The sequence below is a fragment of the Lepus europaeus genome, chromosome 2, assembly GCF_033115175.1.
Source record: "Lepus europaeus isolate LE1 chromosome 2, mLepTim1.pri, whole genome shotgun sequence".
In the NCBI taxonomy this organism is placed as follows: domain Eukaryota; kingdom Metazoa; phylum Chordata; class Mammalia; order Lagomorpha; family Leporidae; genus Lepus; species Lepus europaeus.
This window is the reverse complement of record NC_084828.1, coordinates 151,263,441-151,288,737: the sequence shown is the minus strand read 5'-3', so window position 1 is coordinate 151,288,737 and position 25,297 is coordinate 151,263,441. Positions and strand designations below refer to the sequence as shown.

The window sequence follows — 25,297 nt, the reverse complement described above, 5'->3', positions numbered from 1 at the left end:
ATACCCCGGGAAAACTGAATGGATTTCAAATTTTTTGCACCAAATTAAGCCCCTCTGTTAATTCTGTGTTTCCGTGAACTTTCTTAGTTTCTCCATGCGTGCTGTAGAAGTGATGGTTCCAAGCACCATGCCGTGTCCTGAGGAAACAGTGCAGGAAGCTGTTACGATGCCCTGGAAACAGCCTGACTGGAGTACACCTAGAATGTTCCATCCAAAGTGGGGAGGGGACGTTCTAAGCAAACACAATAGACTGTTAAGCGATTTAACATGGCTGGCAGAGGTGAGGGTGCAAGTAACACAGAATAGGCCCTAATCCATTAGATCCAATGACAAGGGGTCTGTGCATTATAAGACAACAGTTTATCTGAGGGAATCCAAGACTAGAATAAAGAAATTTACGTTAAAGATGGAAGCTGGGGGCTGGCGCTATGGTGCATCGGGTTAAAGCCCTGGCTTGAAGTGCCAGCATCCCATGTGGGCACCGGTTCTGGTCCCGGCTGCCCCTCTTCCGATCCAGCTCTCTACTGTGGCCTGGGAAAGCAGTGGAAGATGGCCCAAGTCCTTGGGCCCCTGCACCCACGTGGGAGACCCAGAAGAAGCTCCTGGCCATTGTGGCTATCTGGGGAGTGAACCAGCAGATGGAAGACCTCTTTGTCTCTACCTTTCTAACTCTCTTTCAAATAAATAAAATAAATCTTTTAAAAAAAGTAAAGATGGAGACAGTATTGTGGCATGGTGAGTTAAGCAACCACCCATGATGCCACCATCCCATATCAGGAGCACCTGTTTGAATCCCAGCTGCTCTGTTCCACCCATGTGGGAAGCCCAGATGGAGTTCTTAGCTCTTGGCTTCGGCTTAGTCCAGCCCTAGTCGTTGTAGCCATTTGGGTAGTAGACCAACAGATGGAAGACTGATTGGTCATATTCATTCACTCGTTCATTCTGTTCCTGGCTTTCAAATGTGTACATACAAGAGTCACAGATGAAGGTAGATGTCAGGATTAAGCTAGAGGCCTTGGGGAGGAAAAGACATGGGTGGTATTTGGAGATCTGAAGGTGACTGACTCAGGGACTGGGTGAAGTGATGAGGTGTGGCAGGTGAGAGGAAAGCTGTGGGGACCAAAGGCCACTGACCAAAATAAGAACATATGAAGAAGGTGCTGGGTTCATCCAGGAAAAGTCCAGTCGAACTCCAAGTCAGCAACTGGGCAGAGAGGCCTGAAACCCCAAAATAAACACCAGGTTGGACACAGATTGAGGAATCAGTAGCACTAAATCTGCTGCTGTGTAACTCAGTGGATCATTTTCAAGATTTTACACATCTGATTGTGTCTCATAAGGGATAGAAAGGATAATGAAACATAAGGAAGGTCTCTGATAGTAACACGGTATCTCCTAACACACTTTGTATTGTGATAGGAACTGTGGCCCACAGCTGACAAGTTACGCAGTTCGTAATTGCTTCTACTGACAGAACAGCAGCGTTGGTTATTAATTGTACTCTGCAATCTTAGAAGAGACAGAGCAGCTAGTAGTATAGAGTGTGCCTGTGTTCCCTCTGAGAATGGAGTTATATTTTGATTTTTCTGGAGGAGATGGGACATTATATTTGCCTGGGATGTAGGAGAACCTTGACCTTGAGAGTAACTTCTCGTCTCTCTAGACTGACCACACCAACCCTCTGCAGAGAGGAGCGGAGCCTGTTTGGGGTCCTATTCTGACCAGAAAACTTGGCCATTCTCGTCCGAGGCATTGGTGGCCATCTGATGAGTGGTCTGTTGGCCAGCAGCAGGGCCCCAGCTGGAAGCGTGGGCCATGGAGTAAAGAAAATAGGCACATCCATCCGTCACTCCTGCCTCCCTTTCCAGGGATGCCAGTTGGTCCTTTTGACCACGGACAAAACTGTATAAAGGGGAGAAAAATGGTGTTTCATTGACGAGAGCTCATATAGCACAGATGGAAACATACAGGCGGCTGGGGACAGCCACGTGCCCACTCGTTAAAGTATGTAACTATGCCATGGTCTGGGCACGAAGGAGAATACTATGCAGCAATGAAAAGGAACTGGCAGCTCTCTTGGCCAGGCAGGATAGTGGCTGCCACTGTGCACGAGGGAAAGGGCAGGTGACTGGGGTGGGGACATGTGGAATTTGTTAGGCTAGGAATGTTCTCTCTTACCCTGCATTATCGTTAGCAAATAAGTCATACAGCAGTTTACACAGCACGGCTTTGTAAATATATATAGGACAGGCATTTGGTGCACTGGTTAAGATACCACTTGGGACACGTGCTTGCTTTGTCCAAGTGTCCCAGCTCGGCTTCCAATTCCAGCTTCCTGCTAATGCACACCCCAGAAGGCAGCAGGTGAGGGCTCAAGGACCTGGGTCCCTGCCACCCCTGTACGAGCCCTGGGTTGAGTTTCAGGTTCCTGGCTTTGGCCTGGCCCTGCCCTGATGGTTGTGAGCATTTGGGGAGCAAACCAGCAAATGGAGGATCTCTGTCTGTTTCTCTGCCTTTTAAACAAGTAAAATTTATATTCATATCTGTGTGATGGCTAAAAATCGAGGAAATGTAATAGAGGAAGCAGTGTCTGAACGTAGCTGTAAACTAAGACTTTCAAGATGTTTGTTGCTAAATGCTTACTAGCTCCATGTGGCTTAAAATAAAAGAATAATGGCTTTGGGGCCAGCACTGTGGGTAAAGTCACCGCTTGCAGCGCCGGCATCCCATACAGGCCCCAGATCCAGCACTCTGCTATGGCCTGGGAAAGCAGCAGAAGATGACCCAAGTCCTTGGGCCCCTGCACCTGCGTGGGAGACCAGGAGGAAGCTCCTGGCTTCAGATTGGCACAGCTCTGGCTGGTGTGACCATCTGGGGAGTAAACCAGCAAGCAGAAGATCTATCGCTGCCTCTGCTTCTAACTCTACTTTCTAAATAACTAAATATTTAAAAAATAATAATAATGGCCTTGACCTTTCTTGGCCCCAGCTGGTACAGACAGGGCATTTGGGGAGCAAACTAGCAGATAGATCCTTCCTCTTCTTCCCTCTCTTTCATGTAAATATTTTGAAAATAGTAAGTACGAACAGTTGAGGCGTGTGGAGTGGCAGGCCTGAGCTCGCAGCTCGCACAGCGCGTCTCCCCTCTCCTCTCCCACTCCGGCTGCGTCTTTCCAGCTGAGGCGCTCAGCGTCTCCTCCTCAGTTGGCGGTGTTGATGCTTGTGGGGCCTTGTGCCTAAGGTCAGTCCTCTGCTGCTTTAAAAGGAACAGTCGGAGAAGCGGCGTTTGTCTTGGTCTCTCTACTGTTTGTCTTCAGTGGACTGACTGCAAGAGAAACACTGAGTTGCCAGCCCTCGTGCCATTCACTGAAAACATAGCTTGGAGGACCCGCTCAGTGCATACATCATGAATTCATACACAAGGGCTGCACGACTGCGAATGGACAGTAACTCTCTGTTCCCCGTGCTGAGGGAAGACGTTTTGATTTCTTTCTTTGTATTCTAGCCCAGCGCCTTCTGTGAATTCCGACGTCTGTGGCTGTTATGGGAGGGGATCTCGCACAGACTGTACATCTCCTCTGGGCTTTGGTTTCCTCTTGTGTTATTCCAGGCCATAAGGGCTCTGTCCACTCTAGACTTCTGTGATGTTTTCTCCTTCCTGCAAAACTGTGAAGCACCCTGGTTCAGACAGTTTATACACCAAGTAATTTAAAATGTGTGAAGCTGGAGCCTTGGGGGCTTATTTCCTTATATTTAGTAAAATACATGGCAAGACATTAATTTCTGATTTGATCTTTGATTCTAGGTTACACCCCAGCCTTGGCCTGTGCTCCCAATAAGGATGTGGCCGATTGCCTGGCTCTCATCTTGGCCACAATGATGCCTGTCTCATCAAGCAGCCCTTTATCATCCCTGACATTCAATGCCATTAACCGTTACACCAACACCTCAAAAACTGTCAGCTTTGAAGCTTTGCCCATCATGAGGAATGAACCCAGCTCCTACTGCAGTTTTAACAACATCGGCGGGGACCAGGAGTACTTATACACTGACGTGGACGAGCTCAATGACTCCGACTCTGAGACCTACTGAGAGGCTGAGCCTGAGGTCGAAGGAGGAAGTTCTGACACTAACGCTTCAAACTGTGCTTTTTCAGGAAAAAGGCACTTTCTCATTCACATACAAATCCACCTGAGAAGAACGATCGCACAGTGAGTGAATGTAAGAGATGGCATGACATTAAGAAGAATTTTAAAGGCAAGTTTTGCAAAAGGAACTTCTAGAATCTTGAAATAGACTTGACCAGAGGAAAACATGATGTCAGATTGCTCTGTGGAAGTGTTTAATTTGGTTTTGCAGTGCCCGGAGTAATTTGGGACACTGTGTACCCTAACCTGCTCACACAAGCCAACGCTGTTGTAAAAAGAGGGATAAAGACACTAGATTCAAATTTTACCAATAAAATTACAGCTACATTTAAAGGCAATAAAAGTTTGGTACAGTGGGCATTGTGTGCACAGCAAATTGCCAAAGGACCAAATAATTCAAAGGTTCTTTCAGTAGAATGCCATTTTGTGGAAACTGGGGTAGGTGAAATATGAGACATTATCTAAACTTTAATATTTCAGAAAATGAAGCTGAGATTTGATTTTAAGTGTTGATTTTTTTAAATAAAACATCTGAAAGAAAGCTTTCCAATACTGTATTAAACCATGAAAGAAAGCAGATGTATTTTTACATGTTTTTCTTTTACATAAAAATTTTAAAATTCCAATTTTTATAATGTTAGAATTGAAAACCAGCTGACTGGGTGTAGTAAGGGTGGAAATACACATGACATAGACATGCGGTGGGGTAGGGGCTATCGCCCAGTTTTGAATGGTTTGCATTTAAAATTGAACTATTTTTGTTTAAAAATGTAAAGAATTTCCTAGGGAAAAAAATCCATGAAGTCAAATGATTGTTCCGCCCTGTTGCAGCGAAATGGCCCTGGGGAGCGGAAGCTTCAGCCTTACCCTTGGATACACCTGTGTCACTCAGCGTCACTTCTGTGCCTCCACAATGGGTTGGGGGATTTTTGTTGCTGTCATTTATTTTGATCTTTGAGTTTTGAAAAAGTAAAGAATCAGAAGGGAACCAAATCCATTACGCTCATAAAGTAAGCATCACTGGGTCTCGTGGAAGGCATTTCTGTATTGGACAAGATTAAAACACTAAAGCCGTCAGGTCCTGCAGCGTGTTCTAGTAACCTGTCACTACTGGGAGACAGAAGAAACCGCCCGCCAAATGGAAGACGACCTTTCAAATAACAGAGAGAAGGCCAGTGTCTAGGCTTTTAAATAACAGTTGATGCGATTCTGCTGTTACTGTAAACTCACTTTCCCAGTGAATATGATTTTGCATATGTCAGGGGTCTTGAACAGGTCTGGGTAAAAGTTCCATAGATTGCAGCAAAAAGATATCCAATTTCATTTTATCTTTTTTGTATTGTGAAACTGGAAACTTTATGACATTGTAAATTATCAGCTGGTTTTTCTGAATATAAAGTGTGAAAACACAGAACAGTATTTTGATCTATTTGATAATTTTGTGGGTTTTTTGAAGAATTAATGAGCATGTACATAGAAATAGTGACTGCTTGAATACTGTATTTACTTGCACTCTTTCAGTACATCAAGATTCCTGTATATTTTAGAGTATAATAAAACACAGATGTGAGTTGTATTTAATGAATAATGTATTTGTATCTGTGCATATTATCTAAAAATCTATAAAGTTTCTAGGGCATTGAGACTACTAGATTTTAAGGAGTTTTTCTAAAGTATTTACAAAAATTATAAATGTAATCTTCCATCTTTTCTTTATAATATAAAGAAATCATAATGAACCTTCCTAACCATGAGTAGTGGGAAGGTAAATATGCATTTTAAACACAGTGGACTGCGTTTTCTATTGTACCTTTTGGGAAAAAAAAAAAAAACTCAAGAGGATTCTAAAAGTATACGTATGTGTGCTTTCTCTTTCCTTTTAGGAATTCTCTTCTGAATTCCCTGAGGGAATTTTCTAGAATCTCAGAATTGAAAGAGACCTGAGGTTCATCCAGTGTAACCTCTTAACAAATGCAGGAGTCCCTCCTACAAAGGTGCCCTTTCCACCTTGAACACCTGCAGCGACTACCTCACCACGCAGTCCATTCAGTTGCTGAGCAGCTGTTAGAAAGGTCTTCCTTGGCTGGCATGGAAGCCTCCCTCCCGCGGACTCCTGTCTCAGGCCCTGGTCTGTCCTCAGAGACAATGTCGCGAGGATGAATCTCGTGCCTCTGCCGTGTCTTCTCTCTCACAGGCTGTTGGACTCCTCTGCTGAAGTGATTTCCAGGACTCCTTGGACACACTTTGAGATAAACCACATCTAATCAGACCCAAGGTGTAGCTATAAAGTAACAAGGCTGTTTTTAATTTAGCCTCCCCCAGCCCAGAACTTAGATCCTGCATCACTTTATATAAACGATGCGGCTACTGAGATGTGTGAAGTGGTTCCTGCGGTCGCCAGCCCACTGGGAAAACGATCTCAGTGCTCTGTGCCTGCATCTCTGACAGTCTGTCCCCAGCCCAATGGGCCACTTCCTTTGGTCAGCACCTGAGGAGGGGAAGTCGCAACGTACTTGCTGAGTGGTAGCTGACCACCAAGCAGTACTGCTGGAATGAGTACACGGAGTACTTGAACCGCTGCACCACCAGTGAGCTCTTTATTGTTACACCTTATATGTCAGAAGCAGTCAGGCCCTGCTCCCTAGTGTTTTATCCTCCTCACACAGAACAGAAGAGCCTGTTTGCTTTCTTTAACATCTGCATGAAAGATGACATCTGAAATTTCTGGTGTGTATTCTAACAATACCAGCTTCTGCTCTAAAACTACTTTGGGGGAAATGGTGGTACAAGCAGATGACCTCCTTAACGAGACGTCCAACTCAAACAGTGCCATTTAGTTCAGGAGATCACTACATGTAGCTGTAAATTCGGGGTTTAATTTGGCTTATATTGGATCTTTTAAATGAAATAAAGTTTTTTAATGCAAGAAATTAAGTGTTTCTCTTCTTTATATGCAAACTACTTTTCCCTTAAAATGTTAGTGTTAACAAGTATATAACAAGTATAACAAGTATCTTTTTTGGTAAAGCTCTTTTAGACTTTGAATGAACATATCTATATAGGCTTTTCAAATACAGCCACTCAATAACTACTTTTTGCTTGTCTGCTGTAGACTTGGGGATGGGAATGAGTAGAAAGCGAGAAATTAAAAGGCGCTTATGGTTTCATTATGAAGAGGTCGAAGTGGGGGTAATGAAAATGTAGTTGAGGTGAAGATGAGTTGCTAAGGCAGTCAGAGAACAAGAAGAGCGTGGTGAGGGTGGGGCAGGACACTTCATGGAGAAGGTGGCACTAAGATTGGACCCTGAGGAACAAATACGACTTGAGCAAATGTTATCTGTGAAAAAGACAAAACCAGCAGTTGGAGAGGAAATGGACATCAGCACCTGGCATAAAAAGATCATGAAAACACACCAAACAGCTGATTTTAATACATCATGAGAACTCGATAACAGAAGTGAGAACAGAGAGATGACAATAGGTGATTGGGAAGACAGGTGAAAGGGGCTTTGGTAGCCTTTGTCAGAATTGTCTCTCTGCAAGACAGCTATAGCAGATGCCTCGACAGCAGTTTCACACTACACAGGGTTGTGAGTGCTTGAAATATATCCTCTCTTTACCCATACAGCTGTCTTAGGAGGTTAGGACTGTTCATAGCACCATATAACAGGTGAGGAAAGAGAGCAAGTGAGACAGAGTAGGCTTTGCCCACGGTCTCCTAGCTGGTAATTAAGTTCCCTAGATTCAAACCCAGGCAGCTCAGCATGACCTACTGTAGTGTGTTTCTGGTGCTGGCTAACATGGGTGGTTTTGAAGTTGACAGTACTAAATCATACCAGTTCCCTTCAGTTTTTTTCTCCTAGGTCACTGTTTTTGGGGAAAAAAAAAAGTCTGATTATTGAAAATCTGGGTGCCAGGAGCTGCCTCACTCTAGGCCTCGTGTGAGTGGTAAAAGAAGAGGTAACAAATGGATCCTGAATGAATGATGACTTCTCAGGCTTCAGCTGCTATTCCCGTCTGACCACCCCCAACCTCAGTGACTTCAGTCATACTCTCTCGTGACTTTGCAGGTTTGTCGGTGACTCTTCTCCAAACTGGGGCTCTGTTATGAGTTGGACTTGGAGCTGTCCCTTGTGTTTGTCCTGGGACCTGGGTTGGAGAACTAAAGTTACAAAGAATTCCTCCCAGAAGGCAAGCCCATCCACTGTTTGGGTGCATCACATCTGTCAGCCCTCCCTGTCCATAGCAGTCTGGCCACGTCCCCTGCCTCAGTGTGATGGGACAGTATTTCTTTGCCATGCCAGGGAGGACAGCTTGGGTTCAGTTTCTACAATTCTACTTACCCCTAAGATGATGCCAACTAATAAGTCCCTGTTTTGGTTAACATGGGCATGCTTCCAAGTCTTTCCTTTTTGCCTGTTCCTTCCCTTTTTGTGGTACCTTCTGATGTGGGGTGTGGGTGGTCCAAATGTAAAAATAGGTAGCAGAGATCCAAGGTGGTGGAATAAGGCGGGAGCTTACTGCTCTAGTCTAAGGGAAGATAGTTTTTAAAAAGCGGAGAGGGTGCAGTCTCAGGGAATAGTTAGGGAGAAAATGGCAGAACAACTTCACATTCATTAGAAGGACACTGTGGACCCACGTGGTGGCTGTGGGCCCGCACAACTCAGGACCCCAGCAGCCCAGAGCCTCAGCACCAGCCTTGGAGAGAGGTGAGACGGGTCTGCAGCAGTCCCAGCCACTCACTGGAAAGCTTCAGGAAGAGCCTGGCGTGGGCCCAGATTGGAGCCTTGTGGGGGACAGCGTACCTGCCAAACTAGAGGAAAAAGGGGGGCACTATTCTCTCTCCCTGACCACCTTGCACCAGCATCCTGTAACAAGCCAAGAGAGAGTGAGCACCATTTTGGACATGCATAGAGCTGCACCAGGTTGTGTCCATGTGCCCAGCAACCAGCTGAGCAGATACCCCTGAGTGGCTGGGAGAACTGAAACGGGCCTGGGTGCTTATGACTGTGGGAGGCTTGTGTGCTGGGACTGTGAAAACACTGGCTGCATGGGAGGGCACAGGGTGTGGCTGGGACTTTGGGCAGTCACTGTGGGTGGCTCCACAAGCTTGGGGCTCCCTGATTCCCTGGTAAGGGTCATTGCTGCTGTGTGGATGAATACTGTACCCCCTGGGGCTAGCACCGAGGCACTGGTCTCATTTAAGGAGAGGAGGCGAGCATGAGATAATGCCAAAAGAGTAGAAATAACCTCCCCTCTGATTAAAAAAAAAAAAAAAAAGATTTACCATGTCTAACCTGGGTGTGTCACCTTGGACTCTCCCTTCACCCTGGAGCACTGAGCAGAGCTCACTGGCCACACCCACCACACACCTCTGGGTATTCACTGAAAAAGCAGACCTTCCACTAAGCCACAGAGGCATAATCCAAAGATAAAAAAAAAAACAAAAAAGAAAGAGTATCTCTACAACTGCTGAATAATAAATGCAGCAATTCAAGAAAAAATAAGGAAGACAACATCTCAATACTAGAATGTAAAGGTGAAGAGTGAAGAAATGCCAGAAATGGAATTCAAAAAATTGATTGTAGGATTACTTAGAAGTAATCAGAAGCAAATCCACAAACTAATGAAATCCGTACATGACACGAAAGAAAATTTCTCCCATGAAATTGAGATCTTAAAAAGAAATCATGGAAATAAAGAGTTCATTAGAACAAATAAAGAATGCAGTGGAAAGCCTTCCAAGTTAGAAGATAAATCTCTGGAAATTTTACAGTCAGACCAAAAACAAGAAGTTACAAAACTAAATACTGTTGGAGATCTACAGGATACTTTCAAACAACCCAACATACTAGTCTTATGAATTCCTGAAGGCATGGAAAGAGAGAATGTATTAGAAGGCCCTTTTGGTGAAATAATTACAGAAAACTTACCTAATTTGGAGAAAGACATCCAAGTACAAGAAGCACAAAGAACCCCTAACAGACAAGACCAGAAAAGATCTTCACCACGATACATTCTAGTCAAACTCTCTACAATAAAACATAAGGATTCTAAAATGTGCACCAGAGAAATGCTGGAGTATGTTCAGAGGATCTCCAGTTAGATTCAGCAGACTTCTCATCAGAAACCCTACAGTCTAGGAGAGAATGGCAAGATATATTCCAAGTCTTAAGAGAAAAGAAACTGTCAACCCAGAAAACTGTACCCTGCAAAGCTCTAATTTATGAATGAAGGTGAAATAAAGACCTTCCATTATAGAAATTGAATTTGTCACCACCTGTCCAACCTTACAAAAGATGCTTAAGGATGTGCTGCACACAGAAACATAGTCATCACTACAAAAGAAGGTGAAGGCAGAAAATCTCCCAGTAAAAGTACAAAGGAAATCCAAAGTAAAAAATAGGGATATTTATGGGAAAATGGCAGGGCAAAGTCATTATTTATCAAGTCACCTTGAATGTAAATGTCCTCAACTCTACAGTTAAAAGACAGAGACTGGCTGAATGGATTAAAAAATAAAACCTGTCTATTTGCTGCCTACAAGAAACATCTCACCAACAAAGATGTACACAGACTGAAAGTGAAAGGATGGAAAAAGATATTCCATGCTAGCAGAAACCAAAAAGGAGCCAGTATAGCCATCCTAATATCAGACAAAATAGCACTATGTAATCATTAGGGCATCAGTTCAACAGGGAGATGTGACTATTATAAATATATATGCACCTAATTACAGGGCACCTGGATATTTAACACAAGGTTAATGGATCTAAAGGGAGACATAGACTCCAATACAATGGTAATAGGTGTCTTCAATACCCCACTTTCAGCAATGGACAGATCAACCAGAAAGAAACTCAGCAAGGAAACAAAAGAGTTAATCAAAGCCGGCACCACAGCTCAATAGGCTAATCCTCCACCTGCGGCACTGGCACCCCGGGTTCTAGTCCCGGTCGGGGCGCCGGATTCTGTCCCAGTTGCCCCTCTTCCAGGCCAGCTCTCTGCTGTGGCCCGGGAGTGCAGTGAAGGATGGCCCAAGTGCTTGGGCCCTGCACCTGCATGGGAGACCAGGAGGAAGCATCTGGCTCCTGGCTTCGGATCAGCACAGTGCGCCAGCCGCAGCGGCCATTGAGGGGTGAACTAACAGAAAAGGAAGACCTTTCTGTTTCTCACTGTCTACTTTACCTGTCAAAAAAAAAAAAAAAGAGTTCATCAAAACTATAGACTAAATGGACCTAACATATCTACAAAACATTGTATCCTACAGTTGAAGAATACACATTCTTCTCACAAGTACATGGAAGTTTCTCTAGGATTGACTACATGCTAGGCCATAAAGCAAGTCTCAGCAAATTCAAAAAAAATTGAAATTATACAATACATTTTCTCTGACCATGATGGAATGAAGCTGGAAATCAACAACTCAGGAATCTAGAACATATGCAAACACCTGGAGTCTGAACAACATGCTCCTGAATGAACAGTGACTCACTGAAGAAATCAAAAAAGAAAAAAATTTCTGGAAACAAATGAAGAAAATACAATATATCAAAACTTATGGGATACAGCAAAAGCAGTGTTAAGAGGAAAGTTTATAGCAATTGGTACCTACCTCAAGAAATTTTAAAAGACAACAAATAAATGAGCTATCAATGCATCTCAAGGATCCAGAAAAAACAACAGCAAACTGAACCCACAACTAATAGGCTACAAGAAAAGAAATAATTAAAATTAGAGAAGAAATTTTAAAAATTGAACCAAAAACCATACAAAAGATTAGCAAAGCGAACAGCCGACTTTTTGAAAAAATAAAATTGGCACAAGATTTGCCCAACTAACCAAAAAAAAAGAAGAAGAGAGAATACCCAGATCAATAAAATTAGATATGAAAAAGGAAATGTAACAACAGACACCACAGAAATAAAACAAAACATCAGAAATCACTACAAAGAGCAATATGCCAACAACTGGGGAAACCTAGAAGAAATGGATAGATTCCTGGATCACAAACAACCTACATAAATTGAGCCATGAAGACACAGAAAACCTAAACAGACCAATAACCAAGATGGAAATTAAATCAGTAATAAAGACCCTCCCAGTAAAGAAAAGCCCAGGACCGGATGGCTTCACTGCTGAATTCTACCAGACTTTTAAAGAAGAATTAACTGCAATTCTTCTCAAGCTGTTTAAAACATCTGAAAGGGAGGGAATCCTCCCAAAACTCCTTCTATGGAGCCAGCATCATCTTAATTCCTTCTTTTAAAAAAAATAAATTTCATTTATTTGAGAGGTAGAGTTACAGACAGTGAGAGAGAAAGAGACAAAGGTCTTCCATCCACTGGTTCACAGCCCAATTAGCCACAATGGCCAGAGCTGGGCTGATCCAAAGCCAGGAGACAGGAGCTACTTCTGGGTCTCCCACATGGGTGCAGGGGCTCAACTGCTTGAGCCATCTTGTACTGCTTTCCCCTGGCCACAGCAGAGAGCTGGATCGGAAGAGGAGCAGCTGGAACTAGAACCAGCACCCATATGGGATGCTGGCACCACAGGTGGAGGATAAACCCACTGTGCCACAGAGCTTGGCACACCTTAATTCCTAAACCTGAAAAAGATGCAAATAGAGAAAGAGGACAAATTTCCTTGATGAACATAGACAAAAAAAAATACTCAATAAAATACTAGCCAATCAAATCTAACAACACATCAGAAAGATAATTCACTCAGACCAAGTGGGATTTATCCCTGGTATGCAGGGATGGTTCAAATTTTGCAAATCAATCAATAGGATACATCACTTTAACAAATTGAAGATCAAAAACCATATGATTATCTCAATAGATGCAAAGAAAGCATTTGATAAAATACAACACCCTTTCATGTTGAAAACTAAGCAAATTTGGTATAGAAAACATTCCTCAGAACAATCAACACAATTTATGACAAACCCACAGCCAGCATCCTATTGAACAGGGAAGCATTCCAACTGAGATCCAGAACCACACAAGGATGCCCACTCTCACCATTGCTATTCAGTATAGTCTTGCCTAAAGCTCTCCACCCGGACCATGTCTGCTCTCCATCTCTCCTGTCCTGCAATGCTTAACTTCTCATTTCCTTGTGTTTTTCTCACTCCTGTGCCTTTACGATTCTTTTTCCTTTTTTTTTTTTTTTTTAACCTGAGACAGTCATCCCATCTGCCTTTTCACTGCCATATGGGTGGCAGGAACCCAGACCCCTGAGCCAGCACCAGTGCCACCCAGGGTCCGCATGAGCAGGGTGCTGGAGCCAGGAGCCAGTGCTGAATGGTGAACTCAAGTCTCCAGTGTAAGACATGAGCATCGTAACTGCTGGACTGAATGCCTACCCCAACCCAGGGATTCTCTGTTGTTTCAGTTAGAATTGAAATACAGATTAGTACCTCCTTTAATTTCAAAAATATAATTTAACATTTTTCTTCTCTTCACCCTTCTCTAAACGGAATTAAATTTCCACCTTTAAAGCCTGTTTAGCCATTCAGCAAACACTTCCTGAGCACACACTTTGTGGCAGGCATTGTCTTCAATACCAGAGAGCTCTAGGGGTGCAAAATGAACCAGATAAAGTTCCCTGCCCTTAAGAAACTTACATGTTAGCCAGGGAGGCAAGCAAGAAAAATATTCTGCAAAGAAGGACTTGTGAGTAGAACTGGATCGTCGCTGAGTTGTGTGTTTGGGGCAGGTCCTGGGGGATAAAAGGAGTCCTTACCTCTATCATGCAATGAGGGACAAACTTTTGTTTGTTTGTTTTTGACAGGCAGAGTGAACAGTGAGAGAGACAGAGAGAAAGGTCTTCCTTTGCCGTTGGTTCACCCTCCAATGGCCGCTGCGGCCAGCGCACTGCGCTGATCCGAAGGCAGGAGCCAGGTGCTTCTCCTGGTCTCCCATGGGGTGCAGGATCCAAGCACTTGGGCCATCCTCCACTGCCTTCCCGGACCATAGCAGAGAGCTGGCCTGGAAGAGGGGCAACCGGGACAGAATCTGGTGCCCCGACCGGGACTAGAACCCGGGGTGCCGGCGCCGCAGGTGGAGGATTAGCCTAGTGAGCCGCGGCGCTGGCCTGGGACAAACTTCTGACTTCTGACGTGAGGTGCTGAGTAGGAGGAAGGGTGCTGAATTAACAAACTAGTAGAGGCCAGAAAGGGTAGATGCAAATGCACAAGTACAAAGCTGAGGATACTCAGACCCCAAAACATGTCCTAAGTTAACCCAAGGAGCGTTTGCATAGGGGTGGGGGCTGGGCTTGCTGGAAGGAGCCCTTTGAGAATGCCTGCTGGCTCCATGGCTTCTGCCTTGGGGTTGGAGTAGCACAGAGCCCTAAAGCATGTGTGTCACCCAGTGGCTAGAAACAGTGAGTTGGTTTATTTCTGGTGCCCAAAGCAGCAGCAGGCACTGAGAATCCTCCTGGCCCAGATCTCGTGGAAACCACCAGAAGGCTCAGCTGGTGCCGGTCCTGTCTTTGCTTCAACCCTGCTTCTTGTCAGCCAGTGGCCCTGTTCCCACCGCAAAGGTGCAGCACCAGCACGCTGGTTCTGACGGGTAAGCCTCACAACAGAAGCCATGCTGAAATCCAAGAGGCCCTGAGTGCCAAGAACTCAAGGAACAGGGGCTGGCGCAGGCGAGCGCCGTCTGCCCGAGGCTGAGCAGCGGCAAGCCCGTGAGGCCTGCAGTTCCGTGACTAAGTGGGACCCAGGACACTACAGCCAGGAAGCTGATGGCTCAGGGCCTCCCCAGCTTTGCTTCTGCACAAAAGCAGCGAGTCGGCTGTCACGGAAGTCTGGTGGCGTAAGGCGCCAGCAATGGCAAGAGAAAAGCTGCCGCGCCTCTGCGGGAACTGTGAGCCAGACTAAGAAAATCAAAGGACAAAACCAAGCAATGTCAGAAGCGAGGGCTTTCCGCATAGACCATCAACAGGAAACGGACACGAGCCCAGTCCCTGAATGGCACGGTCTGCCGAAACACGAGCCATCCTGACCGAACAGCCCTGTGTATGGGACTCACGGTCGTGGAGGGGCAGGCGCGGACGTGTAGCAGGTTAAGCCACTGCTCGGGACGCCTGCACCCCACAGCAGACTGCTCTGCTGCCAATCCACCTTCCTGCCGAAGGATCCTGGGAGGCAAAGATGATGACGCAAGTGCCCAGGACCCTGCCACCCACATGGCAGACTGGAATGGAGGTTGTGGTTCCTGGCTTCAGCCTGGCCCAGCCCTGGCTGCTGCAGGCATTTGAGGAGGGAACCAGTGAATGGAACTCTCTACCACTCTGCCCTTCAAGTAGAAGAAAATAAGCATTTTTTAAAAAACTTAAAAACTACAGAAAATAAAATGATACAATTGACAAAAAACTCTGAAACCTGTGCACACATAACAACTGAATCAATGATAACCTTCTAAAACAGCACCAAGTCCATGTGGATTAACTGGTCCATTCCACCGTACACAGAAGAAATTACACCAGTCCTCTATAACCTTCCAGAAATGGAAGCTTCTAGACAAGCTCTTCCAGCGATAGCTCAGACAACGGGTTCCTAACTCATTTTCCGAGGCTAGCATTACCCTACTAAAACCAAAGATACTACGAGAAAACTGCAGACCAATCTTTCTTGAACAAAGATGCTGTGATCCTCAGTACAACAAAAGCGAACCAAACCCGACAATGTATGCAGAGTTATACACCGTGTGCAGAGACGGCTCAGTGTTTGTTGAATGTAATATGCTACAGAAGTCACATAATCACATCTGAATGGAGAAAAAGCACTTGACAAAACCCAACACTAATATATGGTAAAAAGTCAGTTAACTAGAACTTCAGAGGTACTTCTTCAACTTAATGAAGAAGGTACAGAGAAATCCTGCAGCTGCGTCAGCACTATGGTGCAGCAGGTCCACATCTGGTCCAGCGCTGCTACTGCGCCTGGGAAAGCAGCAGAGGATGGTTTGAGTACTTGGGCCCCTGCACCCACACAGGAGGCCCAGAAGGAGTTCCAGCTCCTTCCTTTGGCCTGGCCCTCCCCTGGCTGTTTCAACCATTTGGGGAGTGAGCCAGCAGATGGAAAATCAATTCTCTCTCTCTCCTCTCTCTCTGCCTCTCAGATAAATAAGTCTTTTTAAAAAATAAAAAGTCCTGCAGGTAAATATCATAATAACAGAATTGCAGCAAGAAGGCAAGGTTGTCCCCTCAGAACTGCTTTTCAATACTGTACTGCACTGGCCAGCGCCGTGGCTCAATAGGCTAATCCTCCACCTGCAGTGCCGGGGGTTTAGCAAACCCATACCGAAGGTGTGATCTAATGCTATTCAAGATACACAAAGTGCTTTTAAAACTCCAGAGCACATATCTGGTTTTTTAAAATTAATTATTTATTTGAAAGGCAAAGGCAGAGAAAGACCTTCCATTCACTGGTTCACTCCCCAGATGGCTGCAACAACCAGAGCTGGGCCAATCCGAAGCCACCAGTGCAGGGGCCCAAGCACTTGAGCCGTCTTCCCCTGCTTTCTCAGGCCATAGCAGAGAGCTGGATGGCAAGTGGAGCAGCCCAGTCTTGAACCAGTGCCCATATGGGATGCCGGCACTGCAGGCAGCAGCTTTACCGCTACTACACAGCGCTGGCCCCCATCTGTTTTAAGAAATGGACCAGTCAAGACCTTAAGAGACACCTCACCGGAGCAGATACACAGTAGTTCCCCCATTTTCTCAGTTTTGCTCTCTGTGGTTTCCGTTACCGAGGGCTGAAAATACGAAAGCTGTTCCAGCCAGCACGCAGCAGTGTCCTGAGCGGTATGATGGTGTCGAGCACCCTGCACCTGCCCTTCGTCCAGCGTGTCCATGCTGTGCGCACTGCCCGCCCGTTAGTCGCGTGGTGGCCCTCCAGGTCCCTACATCAGTCACTACAGGACACAGTGCTTGGTTCAAGTAACACTGATTTACTCAGTGGCCCCTAAGCGCTGGAGCAGTGACCCTGGCCACTGGGACTTGCCAGAGAAGCCAGAAGAGGCTCTTCCTTTAATGAGAGGGGCAAAGTTCTCACTTGAGAATCATAGGCTGGCCTGACTGCTGGCAGGCGCAGGAGCCCCAGGCACATCTCCCTGCCCGCTCCCTGTTGAAGGGCCCTGTCATTGCCAATCAGGCAAACAGCTCCCAGCTGTGGCCCAGGCCCATCAGGCCCACCTGGAAGGCTACTAGGCAACGTGACCTTCAAGCTGACTGGAGAGGCACAGCGGCGCCAATATCGGCTTTATCCTATGGAGTTAGTGTTGCCCTGACCTAGCTTCGGCACCTCTGCCTGCCTTTTAAAAGCTTGAGATTGACTGTGAATACACGGATATGTTCATCAAAACTTGTCCCCGGTGCTTCTTACCGAACAACGCCGTCGCCCCACCATCCCGACAGTGTGTGGGCCCGCACCTAACTTATAAACCATCAGGGGTATAGACGTATAGAAAAAACAACTAAAACTATACCTAAGCTAGGGCTCAGTACTCCCCACGGTTTCAGGCACCCAGTAGGGGAGATGAGGGGGTACTGCCACCGTGCAGATGGTGGATGAGCCGGGAACTGCTGCTCCCTGTCCTGCACCGTCAGGGAAACGGAGGAGTGCTAGGACACGTTCCCCCCACCCACACCCCGTGAGAATGCTGAGAACCCAGAAGGCTGACGTCAGCAGACGCCAGGGTGGATGGGGGGAGGGGAAACCGTCCACTGCGGGAATACAAAAACAAACGCAAACCCCCCTTGCAATCTCACCACTTGGTATTTACCCAAAGGAATGGAGAACAGACACCCAAACACCTGTGCATGGATGTTTACAGTCACTTCATAACTGCCAAGACACAGAGGGACCAAGATGTCCTTCAGAGGCCAATGGATGACCCGTGCTGCGTCCAGACTACGAGTATCAGTGTTAAGAAACCAGGGCCCGCACTGCGGCACTGCAGGTTAAGCCAGGTGAATGCCTGAGACACCAGCAGCCCGTGAGTGCCAGTCCACGTCCTGGCTGCTCCACCTCCCATCCAGCTCCCTGCTGATGCACGCGGGAAAGCTCTGGAAGATGGCCCAAGTATTTGGGTCCCTGCCACGCACATGCAAGAGCCAGGTGGAGTTCCGGGCTCCTGACTTCAGCCTGGCCCAGTCCGGGCTGTTGTGGCCATTTGGGGAGTGAACCAGCAGATGGAAGATATTTCCCTTTCTCTCTCTCTCTCTGTGTGTGTGTGTGTGTGCGCCCTTCAAATAAATTATTATTTTTTTAATAAAGGAGCCATCAAGCCCCGAGAAGACACAGAGGGGACTTAACCGTTTAAGTGTCAGAAGCCAGCCGGGCTACATACCGTCTGGTTTCAGCCCCGTGACGTCCCGGGAGGGGCAAACCCAGAGACAGCAGAAAGACAGGGCTTGTGAGGCTCGGCGGGCAGGAGGCGGACGGAGCGCAGGGATTTCCAGGGCAGCAGAGTGCCCTGACTGGGAAGGGCCCTGCCTGCCGCAGCTGAAACTGCTTTTGTATTTCCCTCCACTGTAATTATGAATGAGTCATATTTCATGGGGTTATGTTACATATCATGTGCACACATTTCTTCTTCACTTGCTATACTATAAATTCCTGTGCTAGCACACTGTGCATAGATATAAATGCAATAAACACACACGGTGCTGAGTGGCCTTCTAGTGTTCCCATGTAAGACCCTGGATGTGTTGGGTAGGAAGTCAGATATGAGCTTATGTGTGTGTGACAAAGGCCTAAACAGAAGATGTCTATGTCCAGCATATGCATCTGCATCTCAAAGTCATCCCGATAATGTTTCAGGGGCAGCCAGGTATTCGCATCCTGCCCTGCCCCCTCCTACCCGATAACTTGCCAGGTGGGGGTCCCAGCCCCTTCTGCCTGACAATCTTCCACAATCTCCCAGGTGCAGCCCAGTATCTGCATTTCAAACACCCTGCTCTGGATCCCCATTCTCCAGGGGTCTTGCTCACCTTTCCTCTAAACTCAGGATGGCACCAGCTAGGCTTCCTCCTGTCTGATACCTTCAGGGGAAAACTCAGATAGGAGTTTCTTAATATTTACAGCCATAAAATCCTTTGTTTCAGGAGGAGATGTGTGAAGACAAAGACAAAGACCCATCTACCTTTTTTTTTTTTTTTTGACAGGCAGAGTGGACAGTGAGAGAGAGAGAGACAGAGAGAAAGGTCTTCCTTTTTGCCATTGGTTCACCCTCCAATGGCCGCTGCTGCTGGCGCATCGCGCTGATCCGAAGCCAGGAGCCAGGTGCTTCTCCTGGTCTCCCATGGGGTGCAGGGCCCAAGCACTTGGGCCATCCTCCACTGCCTTCCCAGGCCATAGCAGAGAGCTGGCCTGGAAGAGGGGCAACCGGGACAGAATCCAGCGCCCCAACTGGGACTAGAACCCGATGTGCCGGCGTCTCAAGGCGGAGGATTAGCCTGTTAAGCCACGATGCCAGCCAGACCCATCTCCTTAAAAACCCCCGGCCTCAACCGTACTGCACGCTCAGCCCTCTGCCTCTCTGCTGAGCCGCCCGCCTGGCCTGCCCAGGTGTACTCTCTCCACTCAACCATGTAACCTCGCTCTCCCCGAGTCTGAGCGACTGGGCACTCTCTCAGGTCCTGTCTGGAGAGGCGCCCAACTGTTCTTACGGATGTCCTTTCCCTACTAAACTCTGTTACTTTACCTCCCACTACTCTGTCTCACGCCTGAATTCTCTCTTGCGCGAAGACAAGAATCCTGCCATTCACGATAACAGATGCATCAGCTTTTATGTTTTATGGGAATTCAGACTGAGGCAGGGGGAAGCAAAGGTGCAGCGTGGAGAAGCAAGACTGGAACCATCTGCAGCCAGGGAATTGGGCAAGGGAAAGCGAGTTCTCCCAGAGGCCAGGGCAGGCCCTCGGGAGTGAGGTGCAGCCACCGTCGGAGGCAAACTCTGAGCTGCCCTGGTGTTCCGCCTGCTAAATGGGGCCGAGGCAGGAGTTGAAGGAGAAGTTGCCAAATGCATGGTAGGAACACGGTGCTAGCGGGGCTGCTTCTTGCTTTATGGGAAGGATTTAATGAGGTAATGAGCGGTGTAGCATCTGAACTCTGCCGCTTGCCGGCTGTGTGTGACACGTGGACAAGTCACTGACCCTGCCGGAACCCCAGACAGCCCATCAGCAAGCGAGAGCCACCCTACTGTGCTCCAGGCTGGGGGAGCTGGCGCACCCACTGCACTGTTCCCTCGTGTGGGCTGCTCAGAGGCGACAGAAGCAATCAGTGTGAACTATCTGTTCTGTTAGCCCGAGTCCTCCCAGAAGCAGGTGTCAGGATAGGACCTCACAGGCTGAGTGGGAGTGGAGGAGATGCAGGAGTGACAGGCAGTAGGGATGCAGTAGGGGGTGGCACCAGGGCTGTGTCACCAGACTCAGGGGCTTAGGAGGCAGCTGGAACAAACCGGGTTTGGGCAAGTCTCACAGCCTCTCTGAGCCTCATCACCGCTGTCCGACGTGGATGGAGGCACCACGGGGTCCTGGTGAGGCGGTGGTGAGTGGGCGCCCGGCGGTGAGGGCTCAGGAAGCTGTCCCCAGGGCGCTCCGACTGTGGACGGGACACCAGGTCACTTTCCACAGGGCTGGGAGAGCAAAGGGGAGCAGGAACCTTTCCAGCCATGATGGGGGCCTGAGCCGTGTGCAGCAGCCTGTCTGTGGTGTTCGGGACCCTGGATTAAAGGGGTGCAACTTCCAGAAGACTCACATACAGCTAGTGGCCTCGGGCCATTTGCTCAGCCCCTCAATGTGTCGATTTCCTGAACTGAAAGTAGGAACGAGAAAGATCCAGGGTGGTTGGAAACATGAAATGAGTTACAGTGCCCGGAATGGTAAGAGCTCAATAAAAACCACTTTCAGTGCAACTGCTTACACGGAGGGAAATTTAAAACTGCCACAAACTCAGACCCTCTCCCCACAAAGAAGTGGGGTGTGTGTCCTCCCCTTGGATCTAGGGAGGCTCCATAGCAGCAACTTCCCTCCCAAAGAATACAGCGGAAATGCCCGCTGAGCTCGTCTCTGGCTCCAGTCCCTAAGAAATTGGCATCTCCTCGTAAGATGTCCCTGGGAACCCTCAGCTGTGCTGGAGCCCACCCCCCGGCGGGCCACTGGGCGGGCCTGCAGGAGCCCCAGCTGCCCCAGCAGCCTGCCAGGGACGGGAGTGGAGAAGCAGCCCGGAAGTGGGGTCTCCAGCTCCAGCCGCTCGGATGGGAAGAGGCAGGCTGCACAGCTGAGCCCTTCCCAAGTTCATGAACAAATGAAACGGCTGTCACTAGCCATCAGGTCTCAGCGTATTCCCTTTGCTTAGCAACAGATCATCACAACACTGATTATCAGAATCTAAACACATGAAGCAGATGAATGGCTGGGAGCGAGATGACTCATTTCAAACCGAGCCTGTTCTTGTTTGCTGTACAAACTATCCTGTCAGAGCTGCTCTGCCACGCGTGGCTATCGCTCGCCGCCTCATTTACTATTGGAGCAGGCAGCCGGGAAGGGTTGAGTCTCCCAGGGTGTCTGGACCACAGCATCTAGCTCCACCCCTTTCATGAGGACAGGGCCTGAGGCCTGGAGAGGTAAGGGGACACAGGTGCCCGAGGCCACACAGCCATAGGAGGGAGCTGGGCTTGGTGTCCCGACTCCCAGATCAGCCCTTTCACACTCTGCCCGCGTTATTTAATGGCATGTTTATTTCTGCGTTATGTAACATTGCAAGAATAAGTCTGTTTTGTAACGTGGGCCTATTTTACCCACTCAACATACACTGCCCCTCCCAGGACAGCTCTGAAGCAGAATCAGCAGGGAGCAATCGAATACAAGGGCCCCATTGTGGCGTCTTCATTGCAGAACAGTGAGATTCAGATTCGGCATCATGTTCAGATTCCTTTAGAATCCCCCAATGCTGCCCCTTATCCTAAGCACATCTTTGTCCTTCTATTCAATCAGCCCGGTACTCTGACTTGGTGCCCCAGGCTCCCCGGAGGGGTCAGCCCCTTGTCCCAGCAGCTCAGCTGAAATGCCCGCTGCCATTCAGAAGCCTCAGAGCCGCCTTTGTTCTCTGAAAGCCTGCGAGGGCATCGGAGCCAACACCGCTTCCCTTCTGGCCCCTGTGCAGTTAGGGGCTTTTCCCCTTTTAAAAGCTGAAGCCCCGCTGTATTAGAACGTGCTCAGCTCAAAATAACTCCCAAGAACCTTCGTCTTTTTTTTTTTCTTCTCTTAAATGACTATTTGTTGCAGGTTGTAAAAATGTGATTCTTCCCTTGACAGCCGCTCTTTTCTCGGGAGGAATCGAGCCGAGCCCTCAGGGCTGGTCACGCGGTGTGCCTGACTCACAGCTCTGGGAGCAGCCAGCAGGGGCCCTGGCAGTGGCCCCACATCCCCTGTGGCAGCTGCCCGGGCACACGCCTGGTCTGCCCGCTGTGCAGTGCGCCCCCCACACCCCACCCCACCCCACCACACACACACACACACACACACACCCGCTCCTCCCTTCCCCCTCTCTTGCCAGAGTGTGGCCTCACTGCCTTCTATTTTTCTAAATGTTTTAGTTCCACAGCTACGCCAAGACTGCTTGGAGGACAGCGCTCCAACACAGCCTGACATTTAGCGGCTCGGACCCGCGCGGTCGCTGCGCGCGTGGGCGGCCTCGCTGCCCTGGCTGGCCAGGGGCTCGAAGGACGAGGGCTCTGTGACAAGGGCAGTCACAGAGCCCTGCCCAGGGAGGAGGAAGGGACTCAGCCCCCCATCCCTGGGCCACGAGAGACAACGTTTTGGAAGACCGAGGAGCTGGGGACACTGCGCCGCCATCCCGGAAAGACCCAATCTCCCCCAACACCCTTCACCGGTTTGTTCTGGAGTCTGGGGATGATATGAATGCTGGGTAATTAGCACTCAGGTCCAGGTAATTGTCTCACCTTTCTCTTTAAAAAAATTTTTTTTTCAATTTACTTGAAAGAGAGCAGAGGCACAGAGAAAGCTCTCCCACCTGCTGGTTCATGCCCTGAATGTCCCTAACAGCCAGAGCTGTGCCAGACCCAAGCCAGAAGCCAGGAACTCAAACCAGGTCTCCCACGTGGGTAGCAAGGACCCAAGTACTTGAGCCATCCTCTGCTGCCTCCCAGGGGGCAATATTAGCAGGAAGCCGGATCAGAAGCAGAGCTGGGCCTTGAGCCAGGAACTCCAATACTGCAAGCCACGTCTTCACCACAGTACCACATGCCCGCCCCGCCCCGGTACTTATCTTCCCTTGGGGACTTTGCCCTCCACATTCTGTAGTTGCTAGCACATGAATCTTTAAAAAAGATATATTTATTTGAATTACACATGGGGTGGGGGGGGAGAGTGTCAGAGTGAGAGAGAAAGTCTTCCATCTGCTGGTTCACCCCCCAAATGGCTGCAACAGCCAGCGCTAGGCCAGACTGAAGCCAGGAGCTTCACCTGGGTATCAGAGGCCCAAGCACTTGGAGCCATCTCTACTGCTTTTCCCAGGCCATTAGCAGGGAACTGGATTGGAAGTGGAGCAGCTGGAGCCCATATGGGATGCCGGTATCGCTGGCTACAGCACAAAGCCAGCTCTAAGCACAGTATTTTTCACAGAGCTAATGCTTAATTGTTACTCCTGGTTTTTTTACAAGATGCAAGCTATCCATATTTGAATAAAAAATTTTTTAAAGAATTAAGAGCCAGGATTGTTACTCAGCAGGTTAACCTACCACTTGCAACTCTGGCATCCATATCAAAGACTGGCTCAAGTTCTAGCTTCTCTGCTTCCAGTCCAGCTCCCTGCTAATTCACTGGGAAGCAGCACCAGATGGCTCAAGTCTCTGAGCCTCTGCACCGGTGTGGGAGACCTGAAAGAAGCTCCTGGCTTCGGATTGGCACAGCTCCGGCCGTTGTGGCCAGTTGGGGAGTGAACCAGCGGATGGACAACCTCTCTCTCTCTGCCTAACTCTTACTTTCAAGTAAATAAATAAATCTTCTAAAAAAAAAAAAAACCACACTGGGCATAATTTTGTCTTTCTTTGATTATTCAGGAGTCACTTTAGAGCACCGGTGTTTCTCGATTAGGGTATGCATTTCAACCATCACATTCTAACACTTGGAACAAAATGGAAACTTCTGACCATGCACTCGCTGTGCAGGTGTACCTAGACCTAGGGTGGAAAAGCACAGGTTGGTGTCTCTGCCCCGAGGGTCGGCGTGTTTTCTGACAACCCACTGGGAGCCTGTGGCAACAGACTCAGGGTTCACGTGGCAAGACTACACCCCAAGTCCTGAGCTTGAAGGGTGCAACATCTGGGATTTCAGTCTCCCCAAATCAGGTGACATTTCCCGAAATTTTAAACACTTACGGTATAATAAAGCTGGTCATTGGACTGGTGTGGAAGGGCCAGTCCACCGGAGGTTCGATGTGGACAGGTCCCCTGACCATAAATACTACCCTATGTGTTTTACCCAGATTTCCTGAGAATTCTGCTGCCCGTGTTTCTTACACTGGAACTACATAAACAGATTATTCTTAAAATAACAGCAAATAAATTGGCTGGGTCAACAAAAGTTGCGTATTCCCATGAACTTTCAAGTTCACACAAAACCTGATGGAAGGCAATTCTCTGGCTCCACGTGGCATTTTCCTAGTACTCTGCCTTGAGCCAACGAAACAGAGCAATCCTGGCAGCTGGGAAAGCCACCCAGAACGGGTAACGGGGCACAAGCCAGTTCTTCTGGCTGGTGATGGGGAAGCTCTAGCTGGGCACTGCGTCTGGCCTGGGGCTCCCAGGCCCCAGCTCTGTGGCCGAGATGCGGCTGGGTCTCGGATGAGGGGCTTGCCTTCCCCAGCCTCAGTCCCCTGCTCCGCGTGGAAGCACCTGGCTGCTTCAGGCTCTGGTGTGGGAGCTGCTGGCCGAGGCCTGTGTGTCCGCTCGGGGAAGCGCTCAGCACTGCAGCAGGGGCCCGCGCTCCCCAGGAGGCCTTGCTTGCTGCTCGCTGGACTGGGGGTCCGCAGACCCCAGAGAGGCTGGTGGAGCCCATACCGGTGGACCCAAGAACGTGCGTGGCTGACAGCTTCCCAGGGGCTGCTAC

At 48.3% G+C, this 25,297-nt stretch overlaps 1 protein-coding gene across 3 annotated transcripts in view; it reads left to right on the top strand.

The window, feature by feature from the left end:
* Positions 1-5,728, top strand: part of ANKRD28 (ankyrin repeat domain 28) — a 186,865-nt gene extending 181,137 nt beyond the window's left edge. For all 3 annotated transcript variants that reach the window (XM_062214935.1, XM_062214944.1, XM_062214926.1), the window contains one exon: positions 3,805-5,728. In XM_062214935.1, the coding sequence (XP_062070919.1) occupies positions 3,805-4,091 (287 nt within the window). In that variant the 3' untranslated portion in view covers positions 4,092-5,728. The remainder of the gene's footprint in view (positions 1-3,804) is intronic.
* The last annotated feature ends 19,569 nt before the right edge of the window (positions 5,729-25,297 follow it).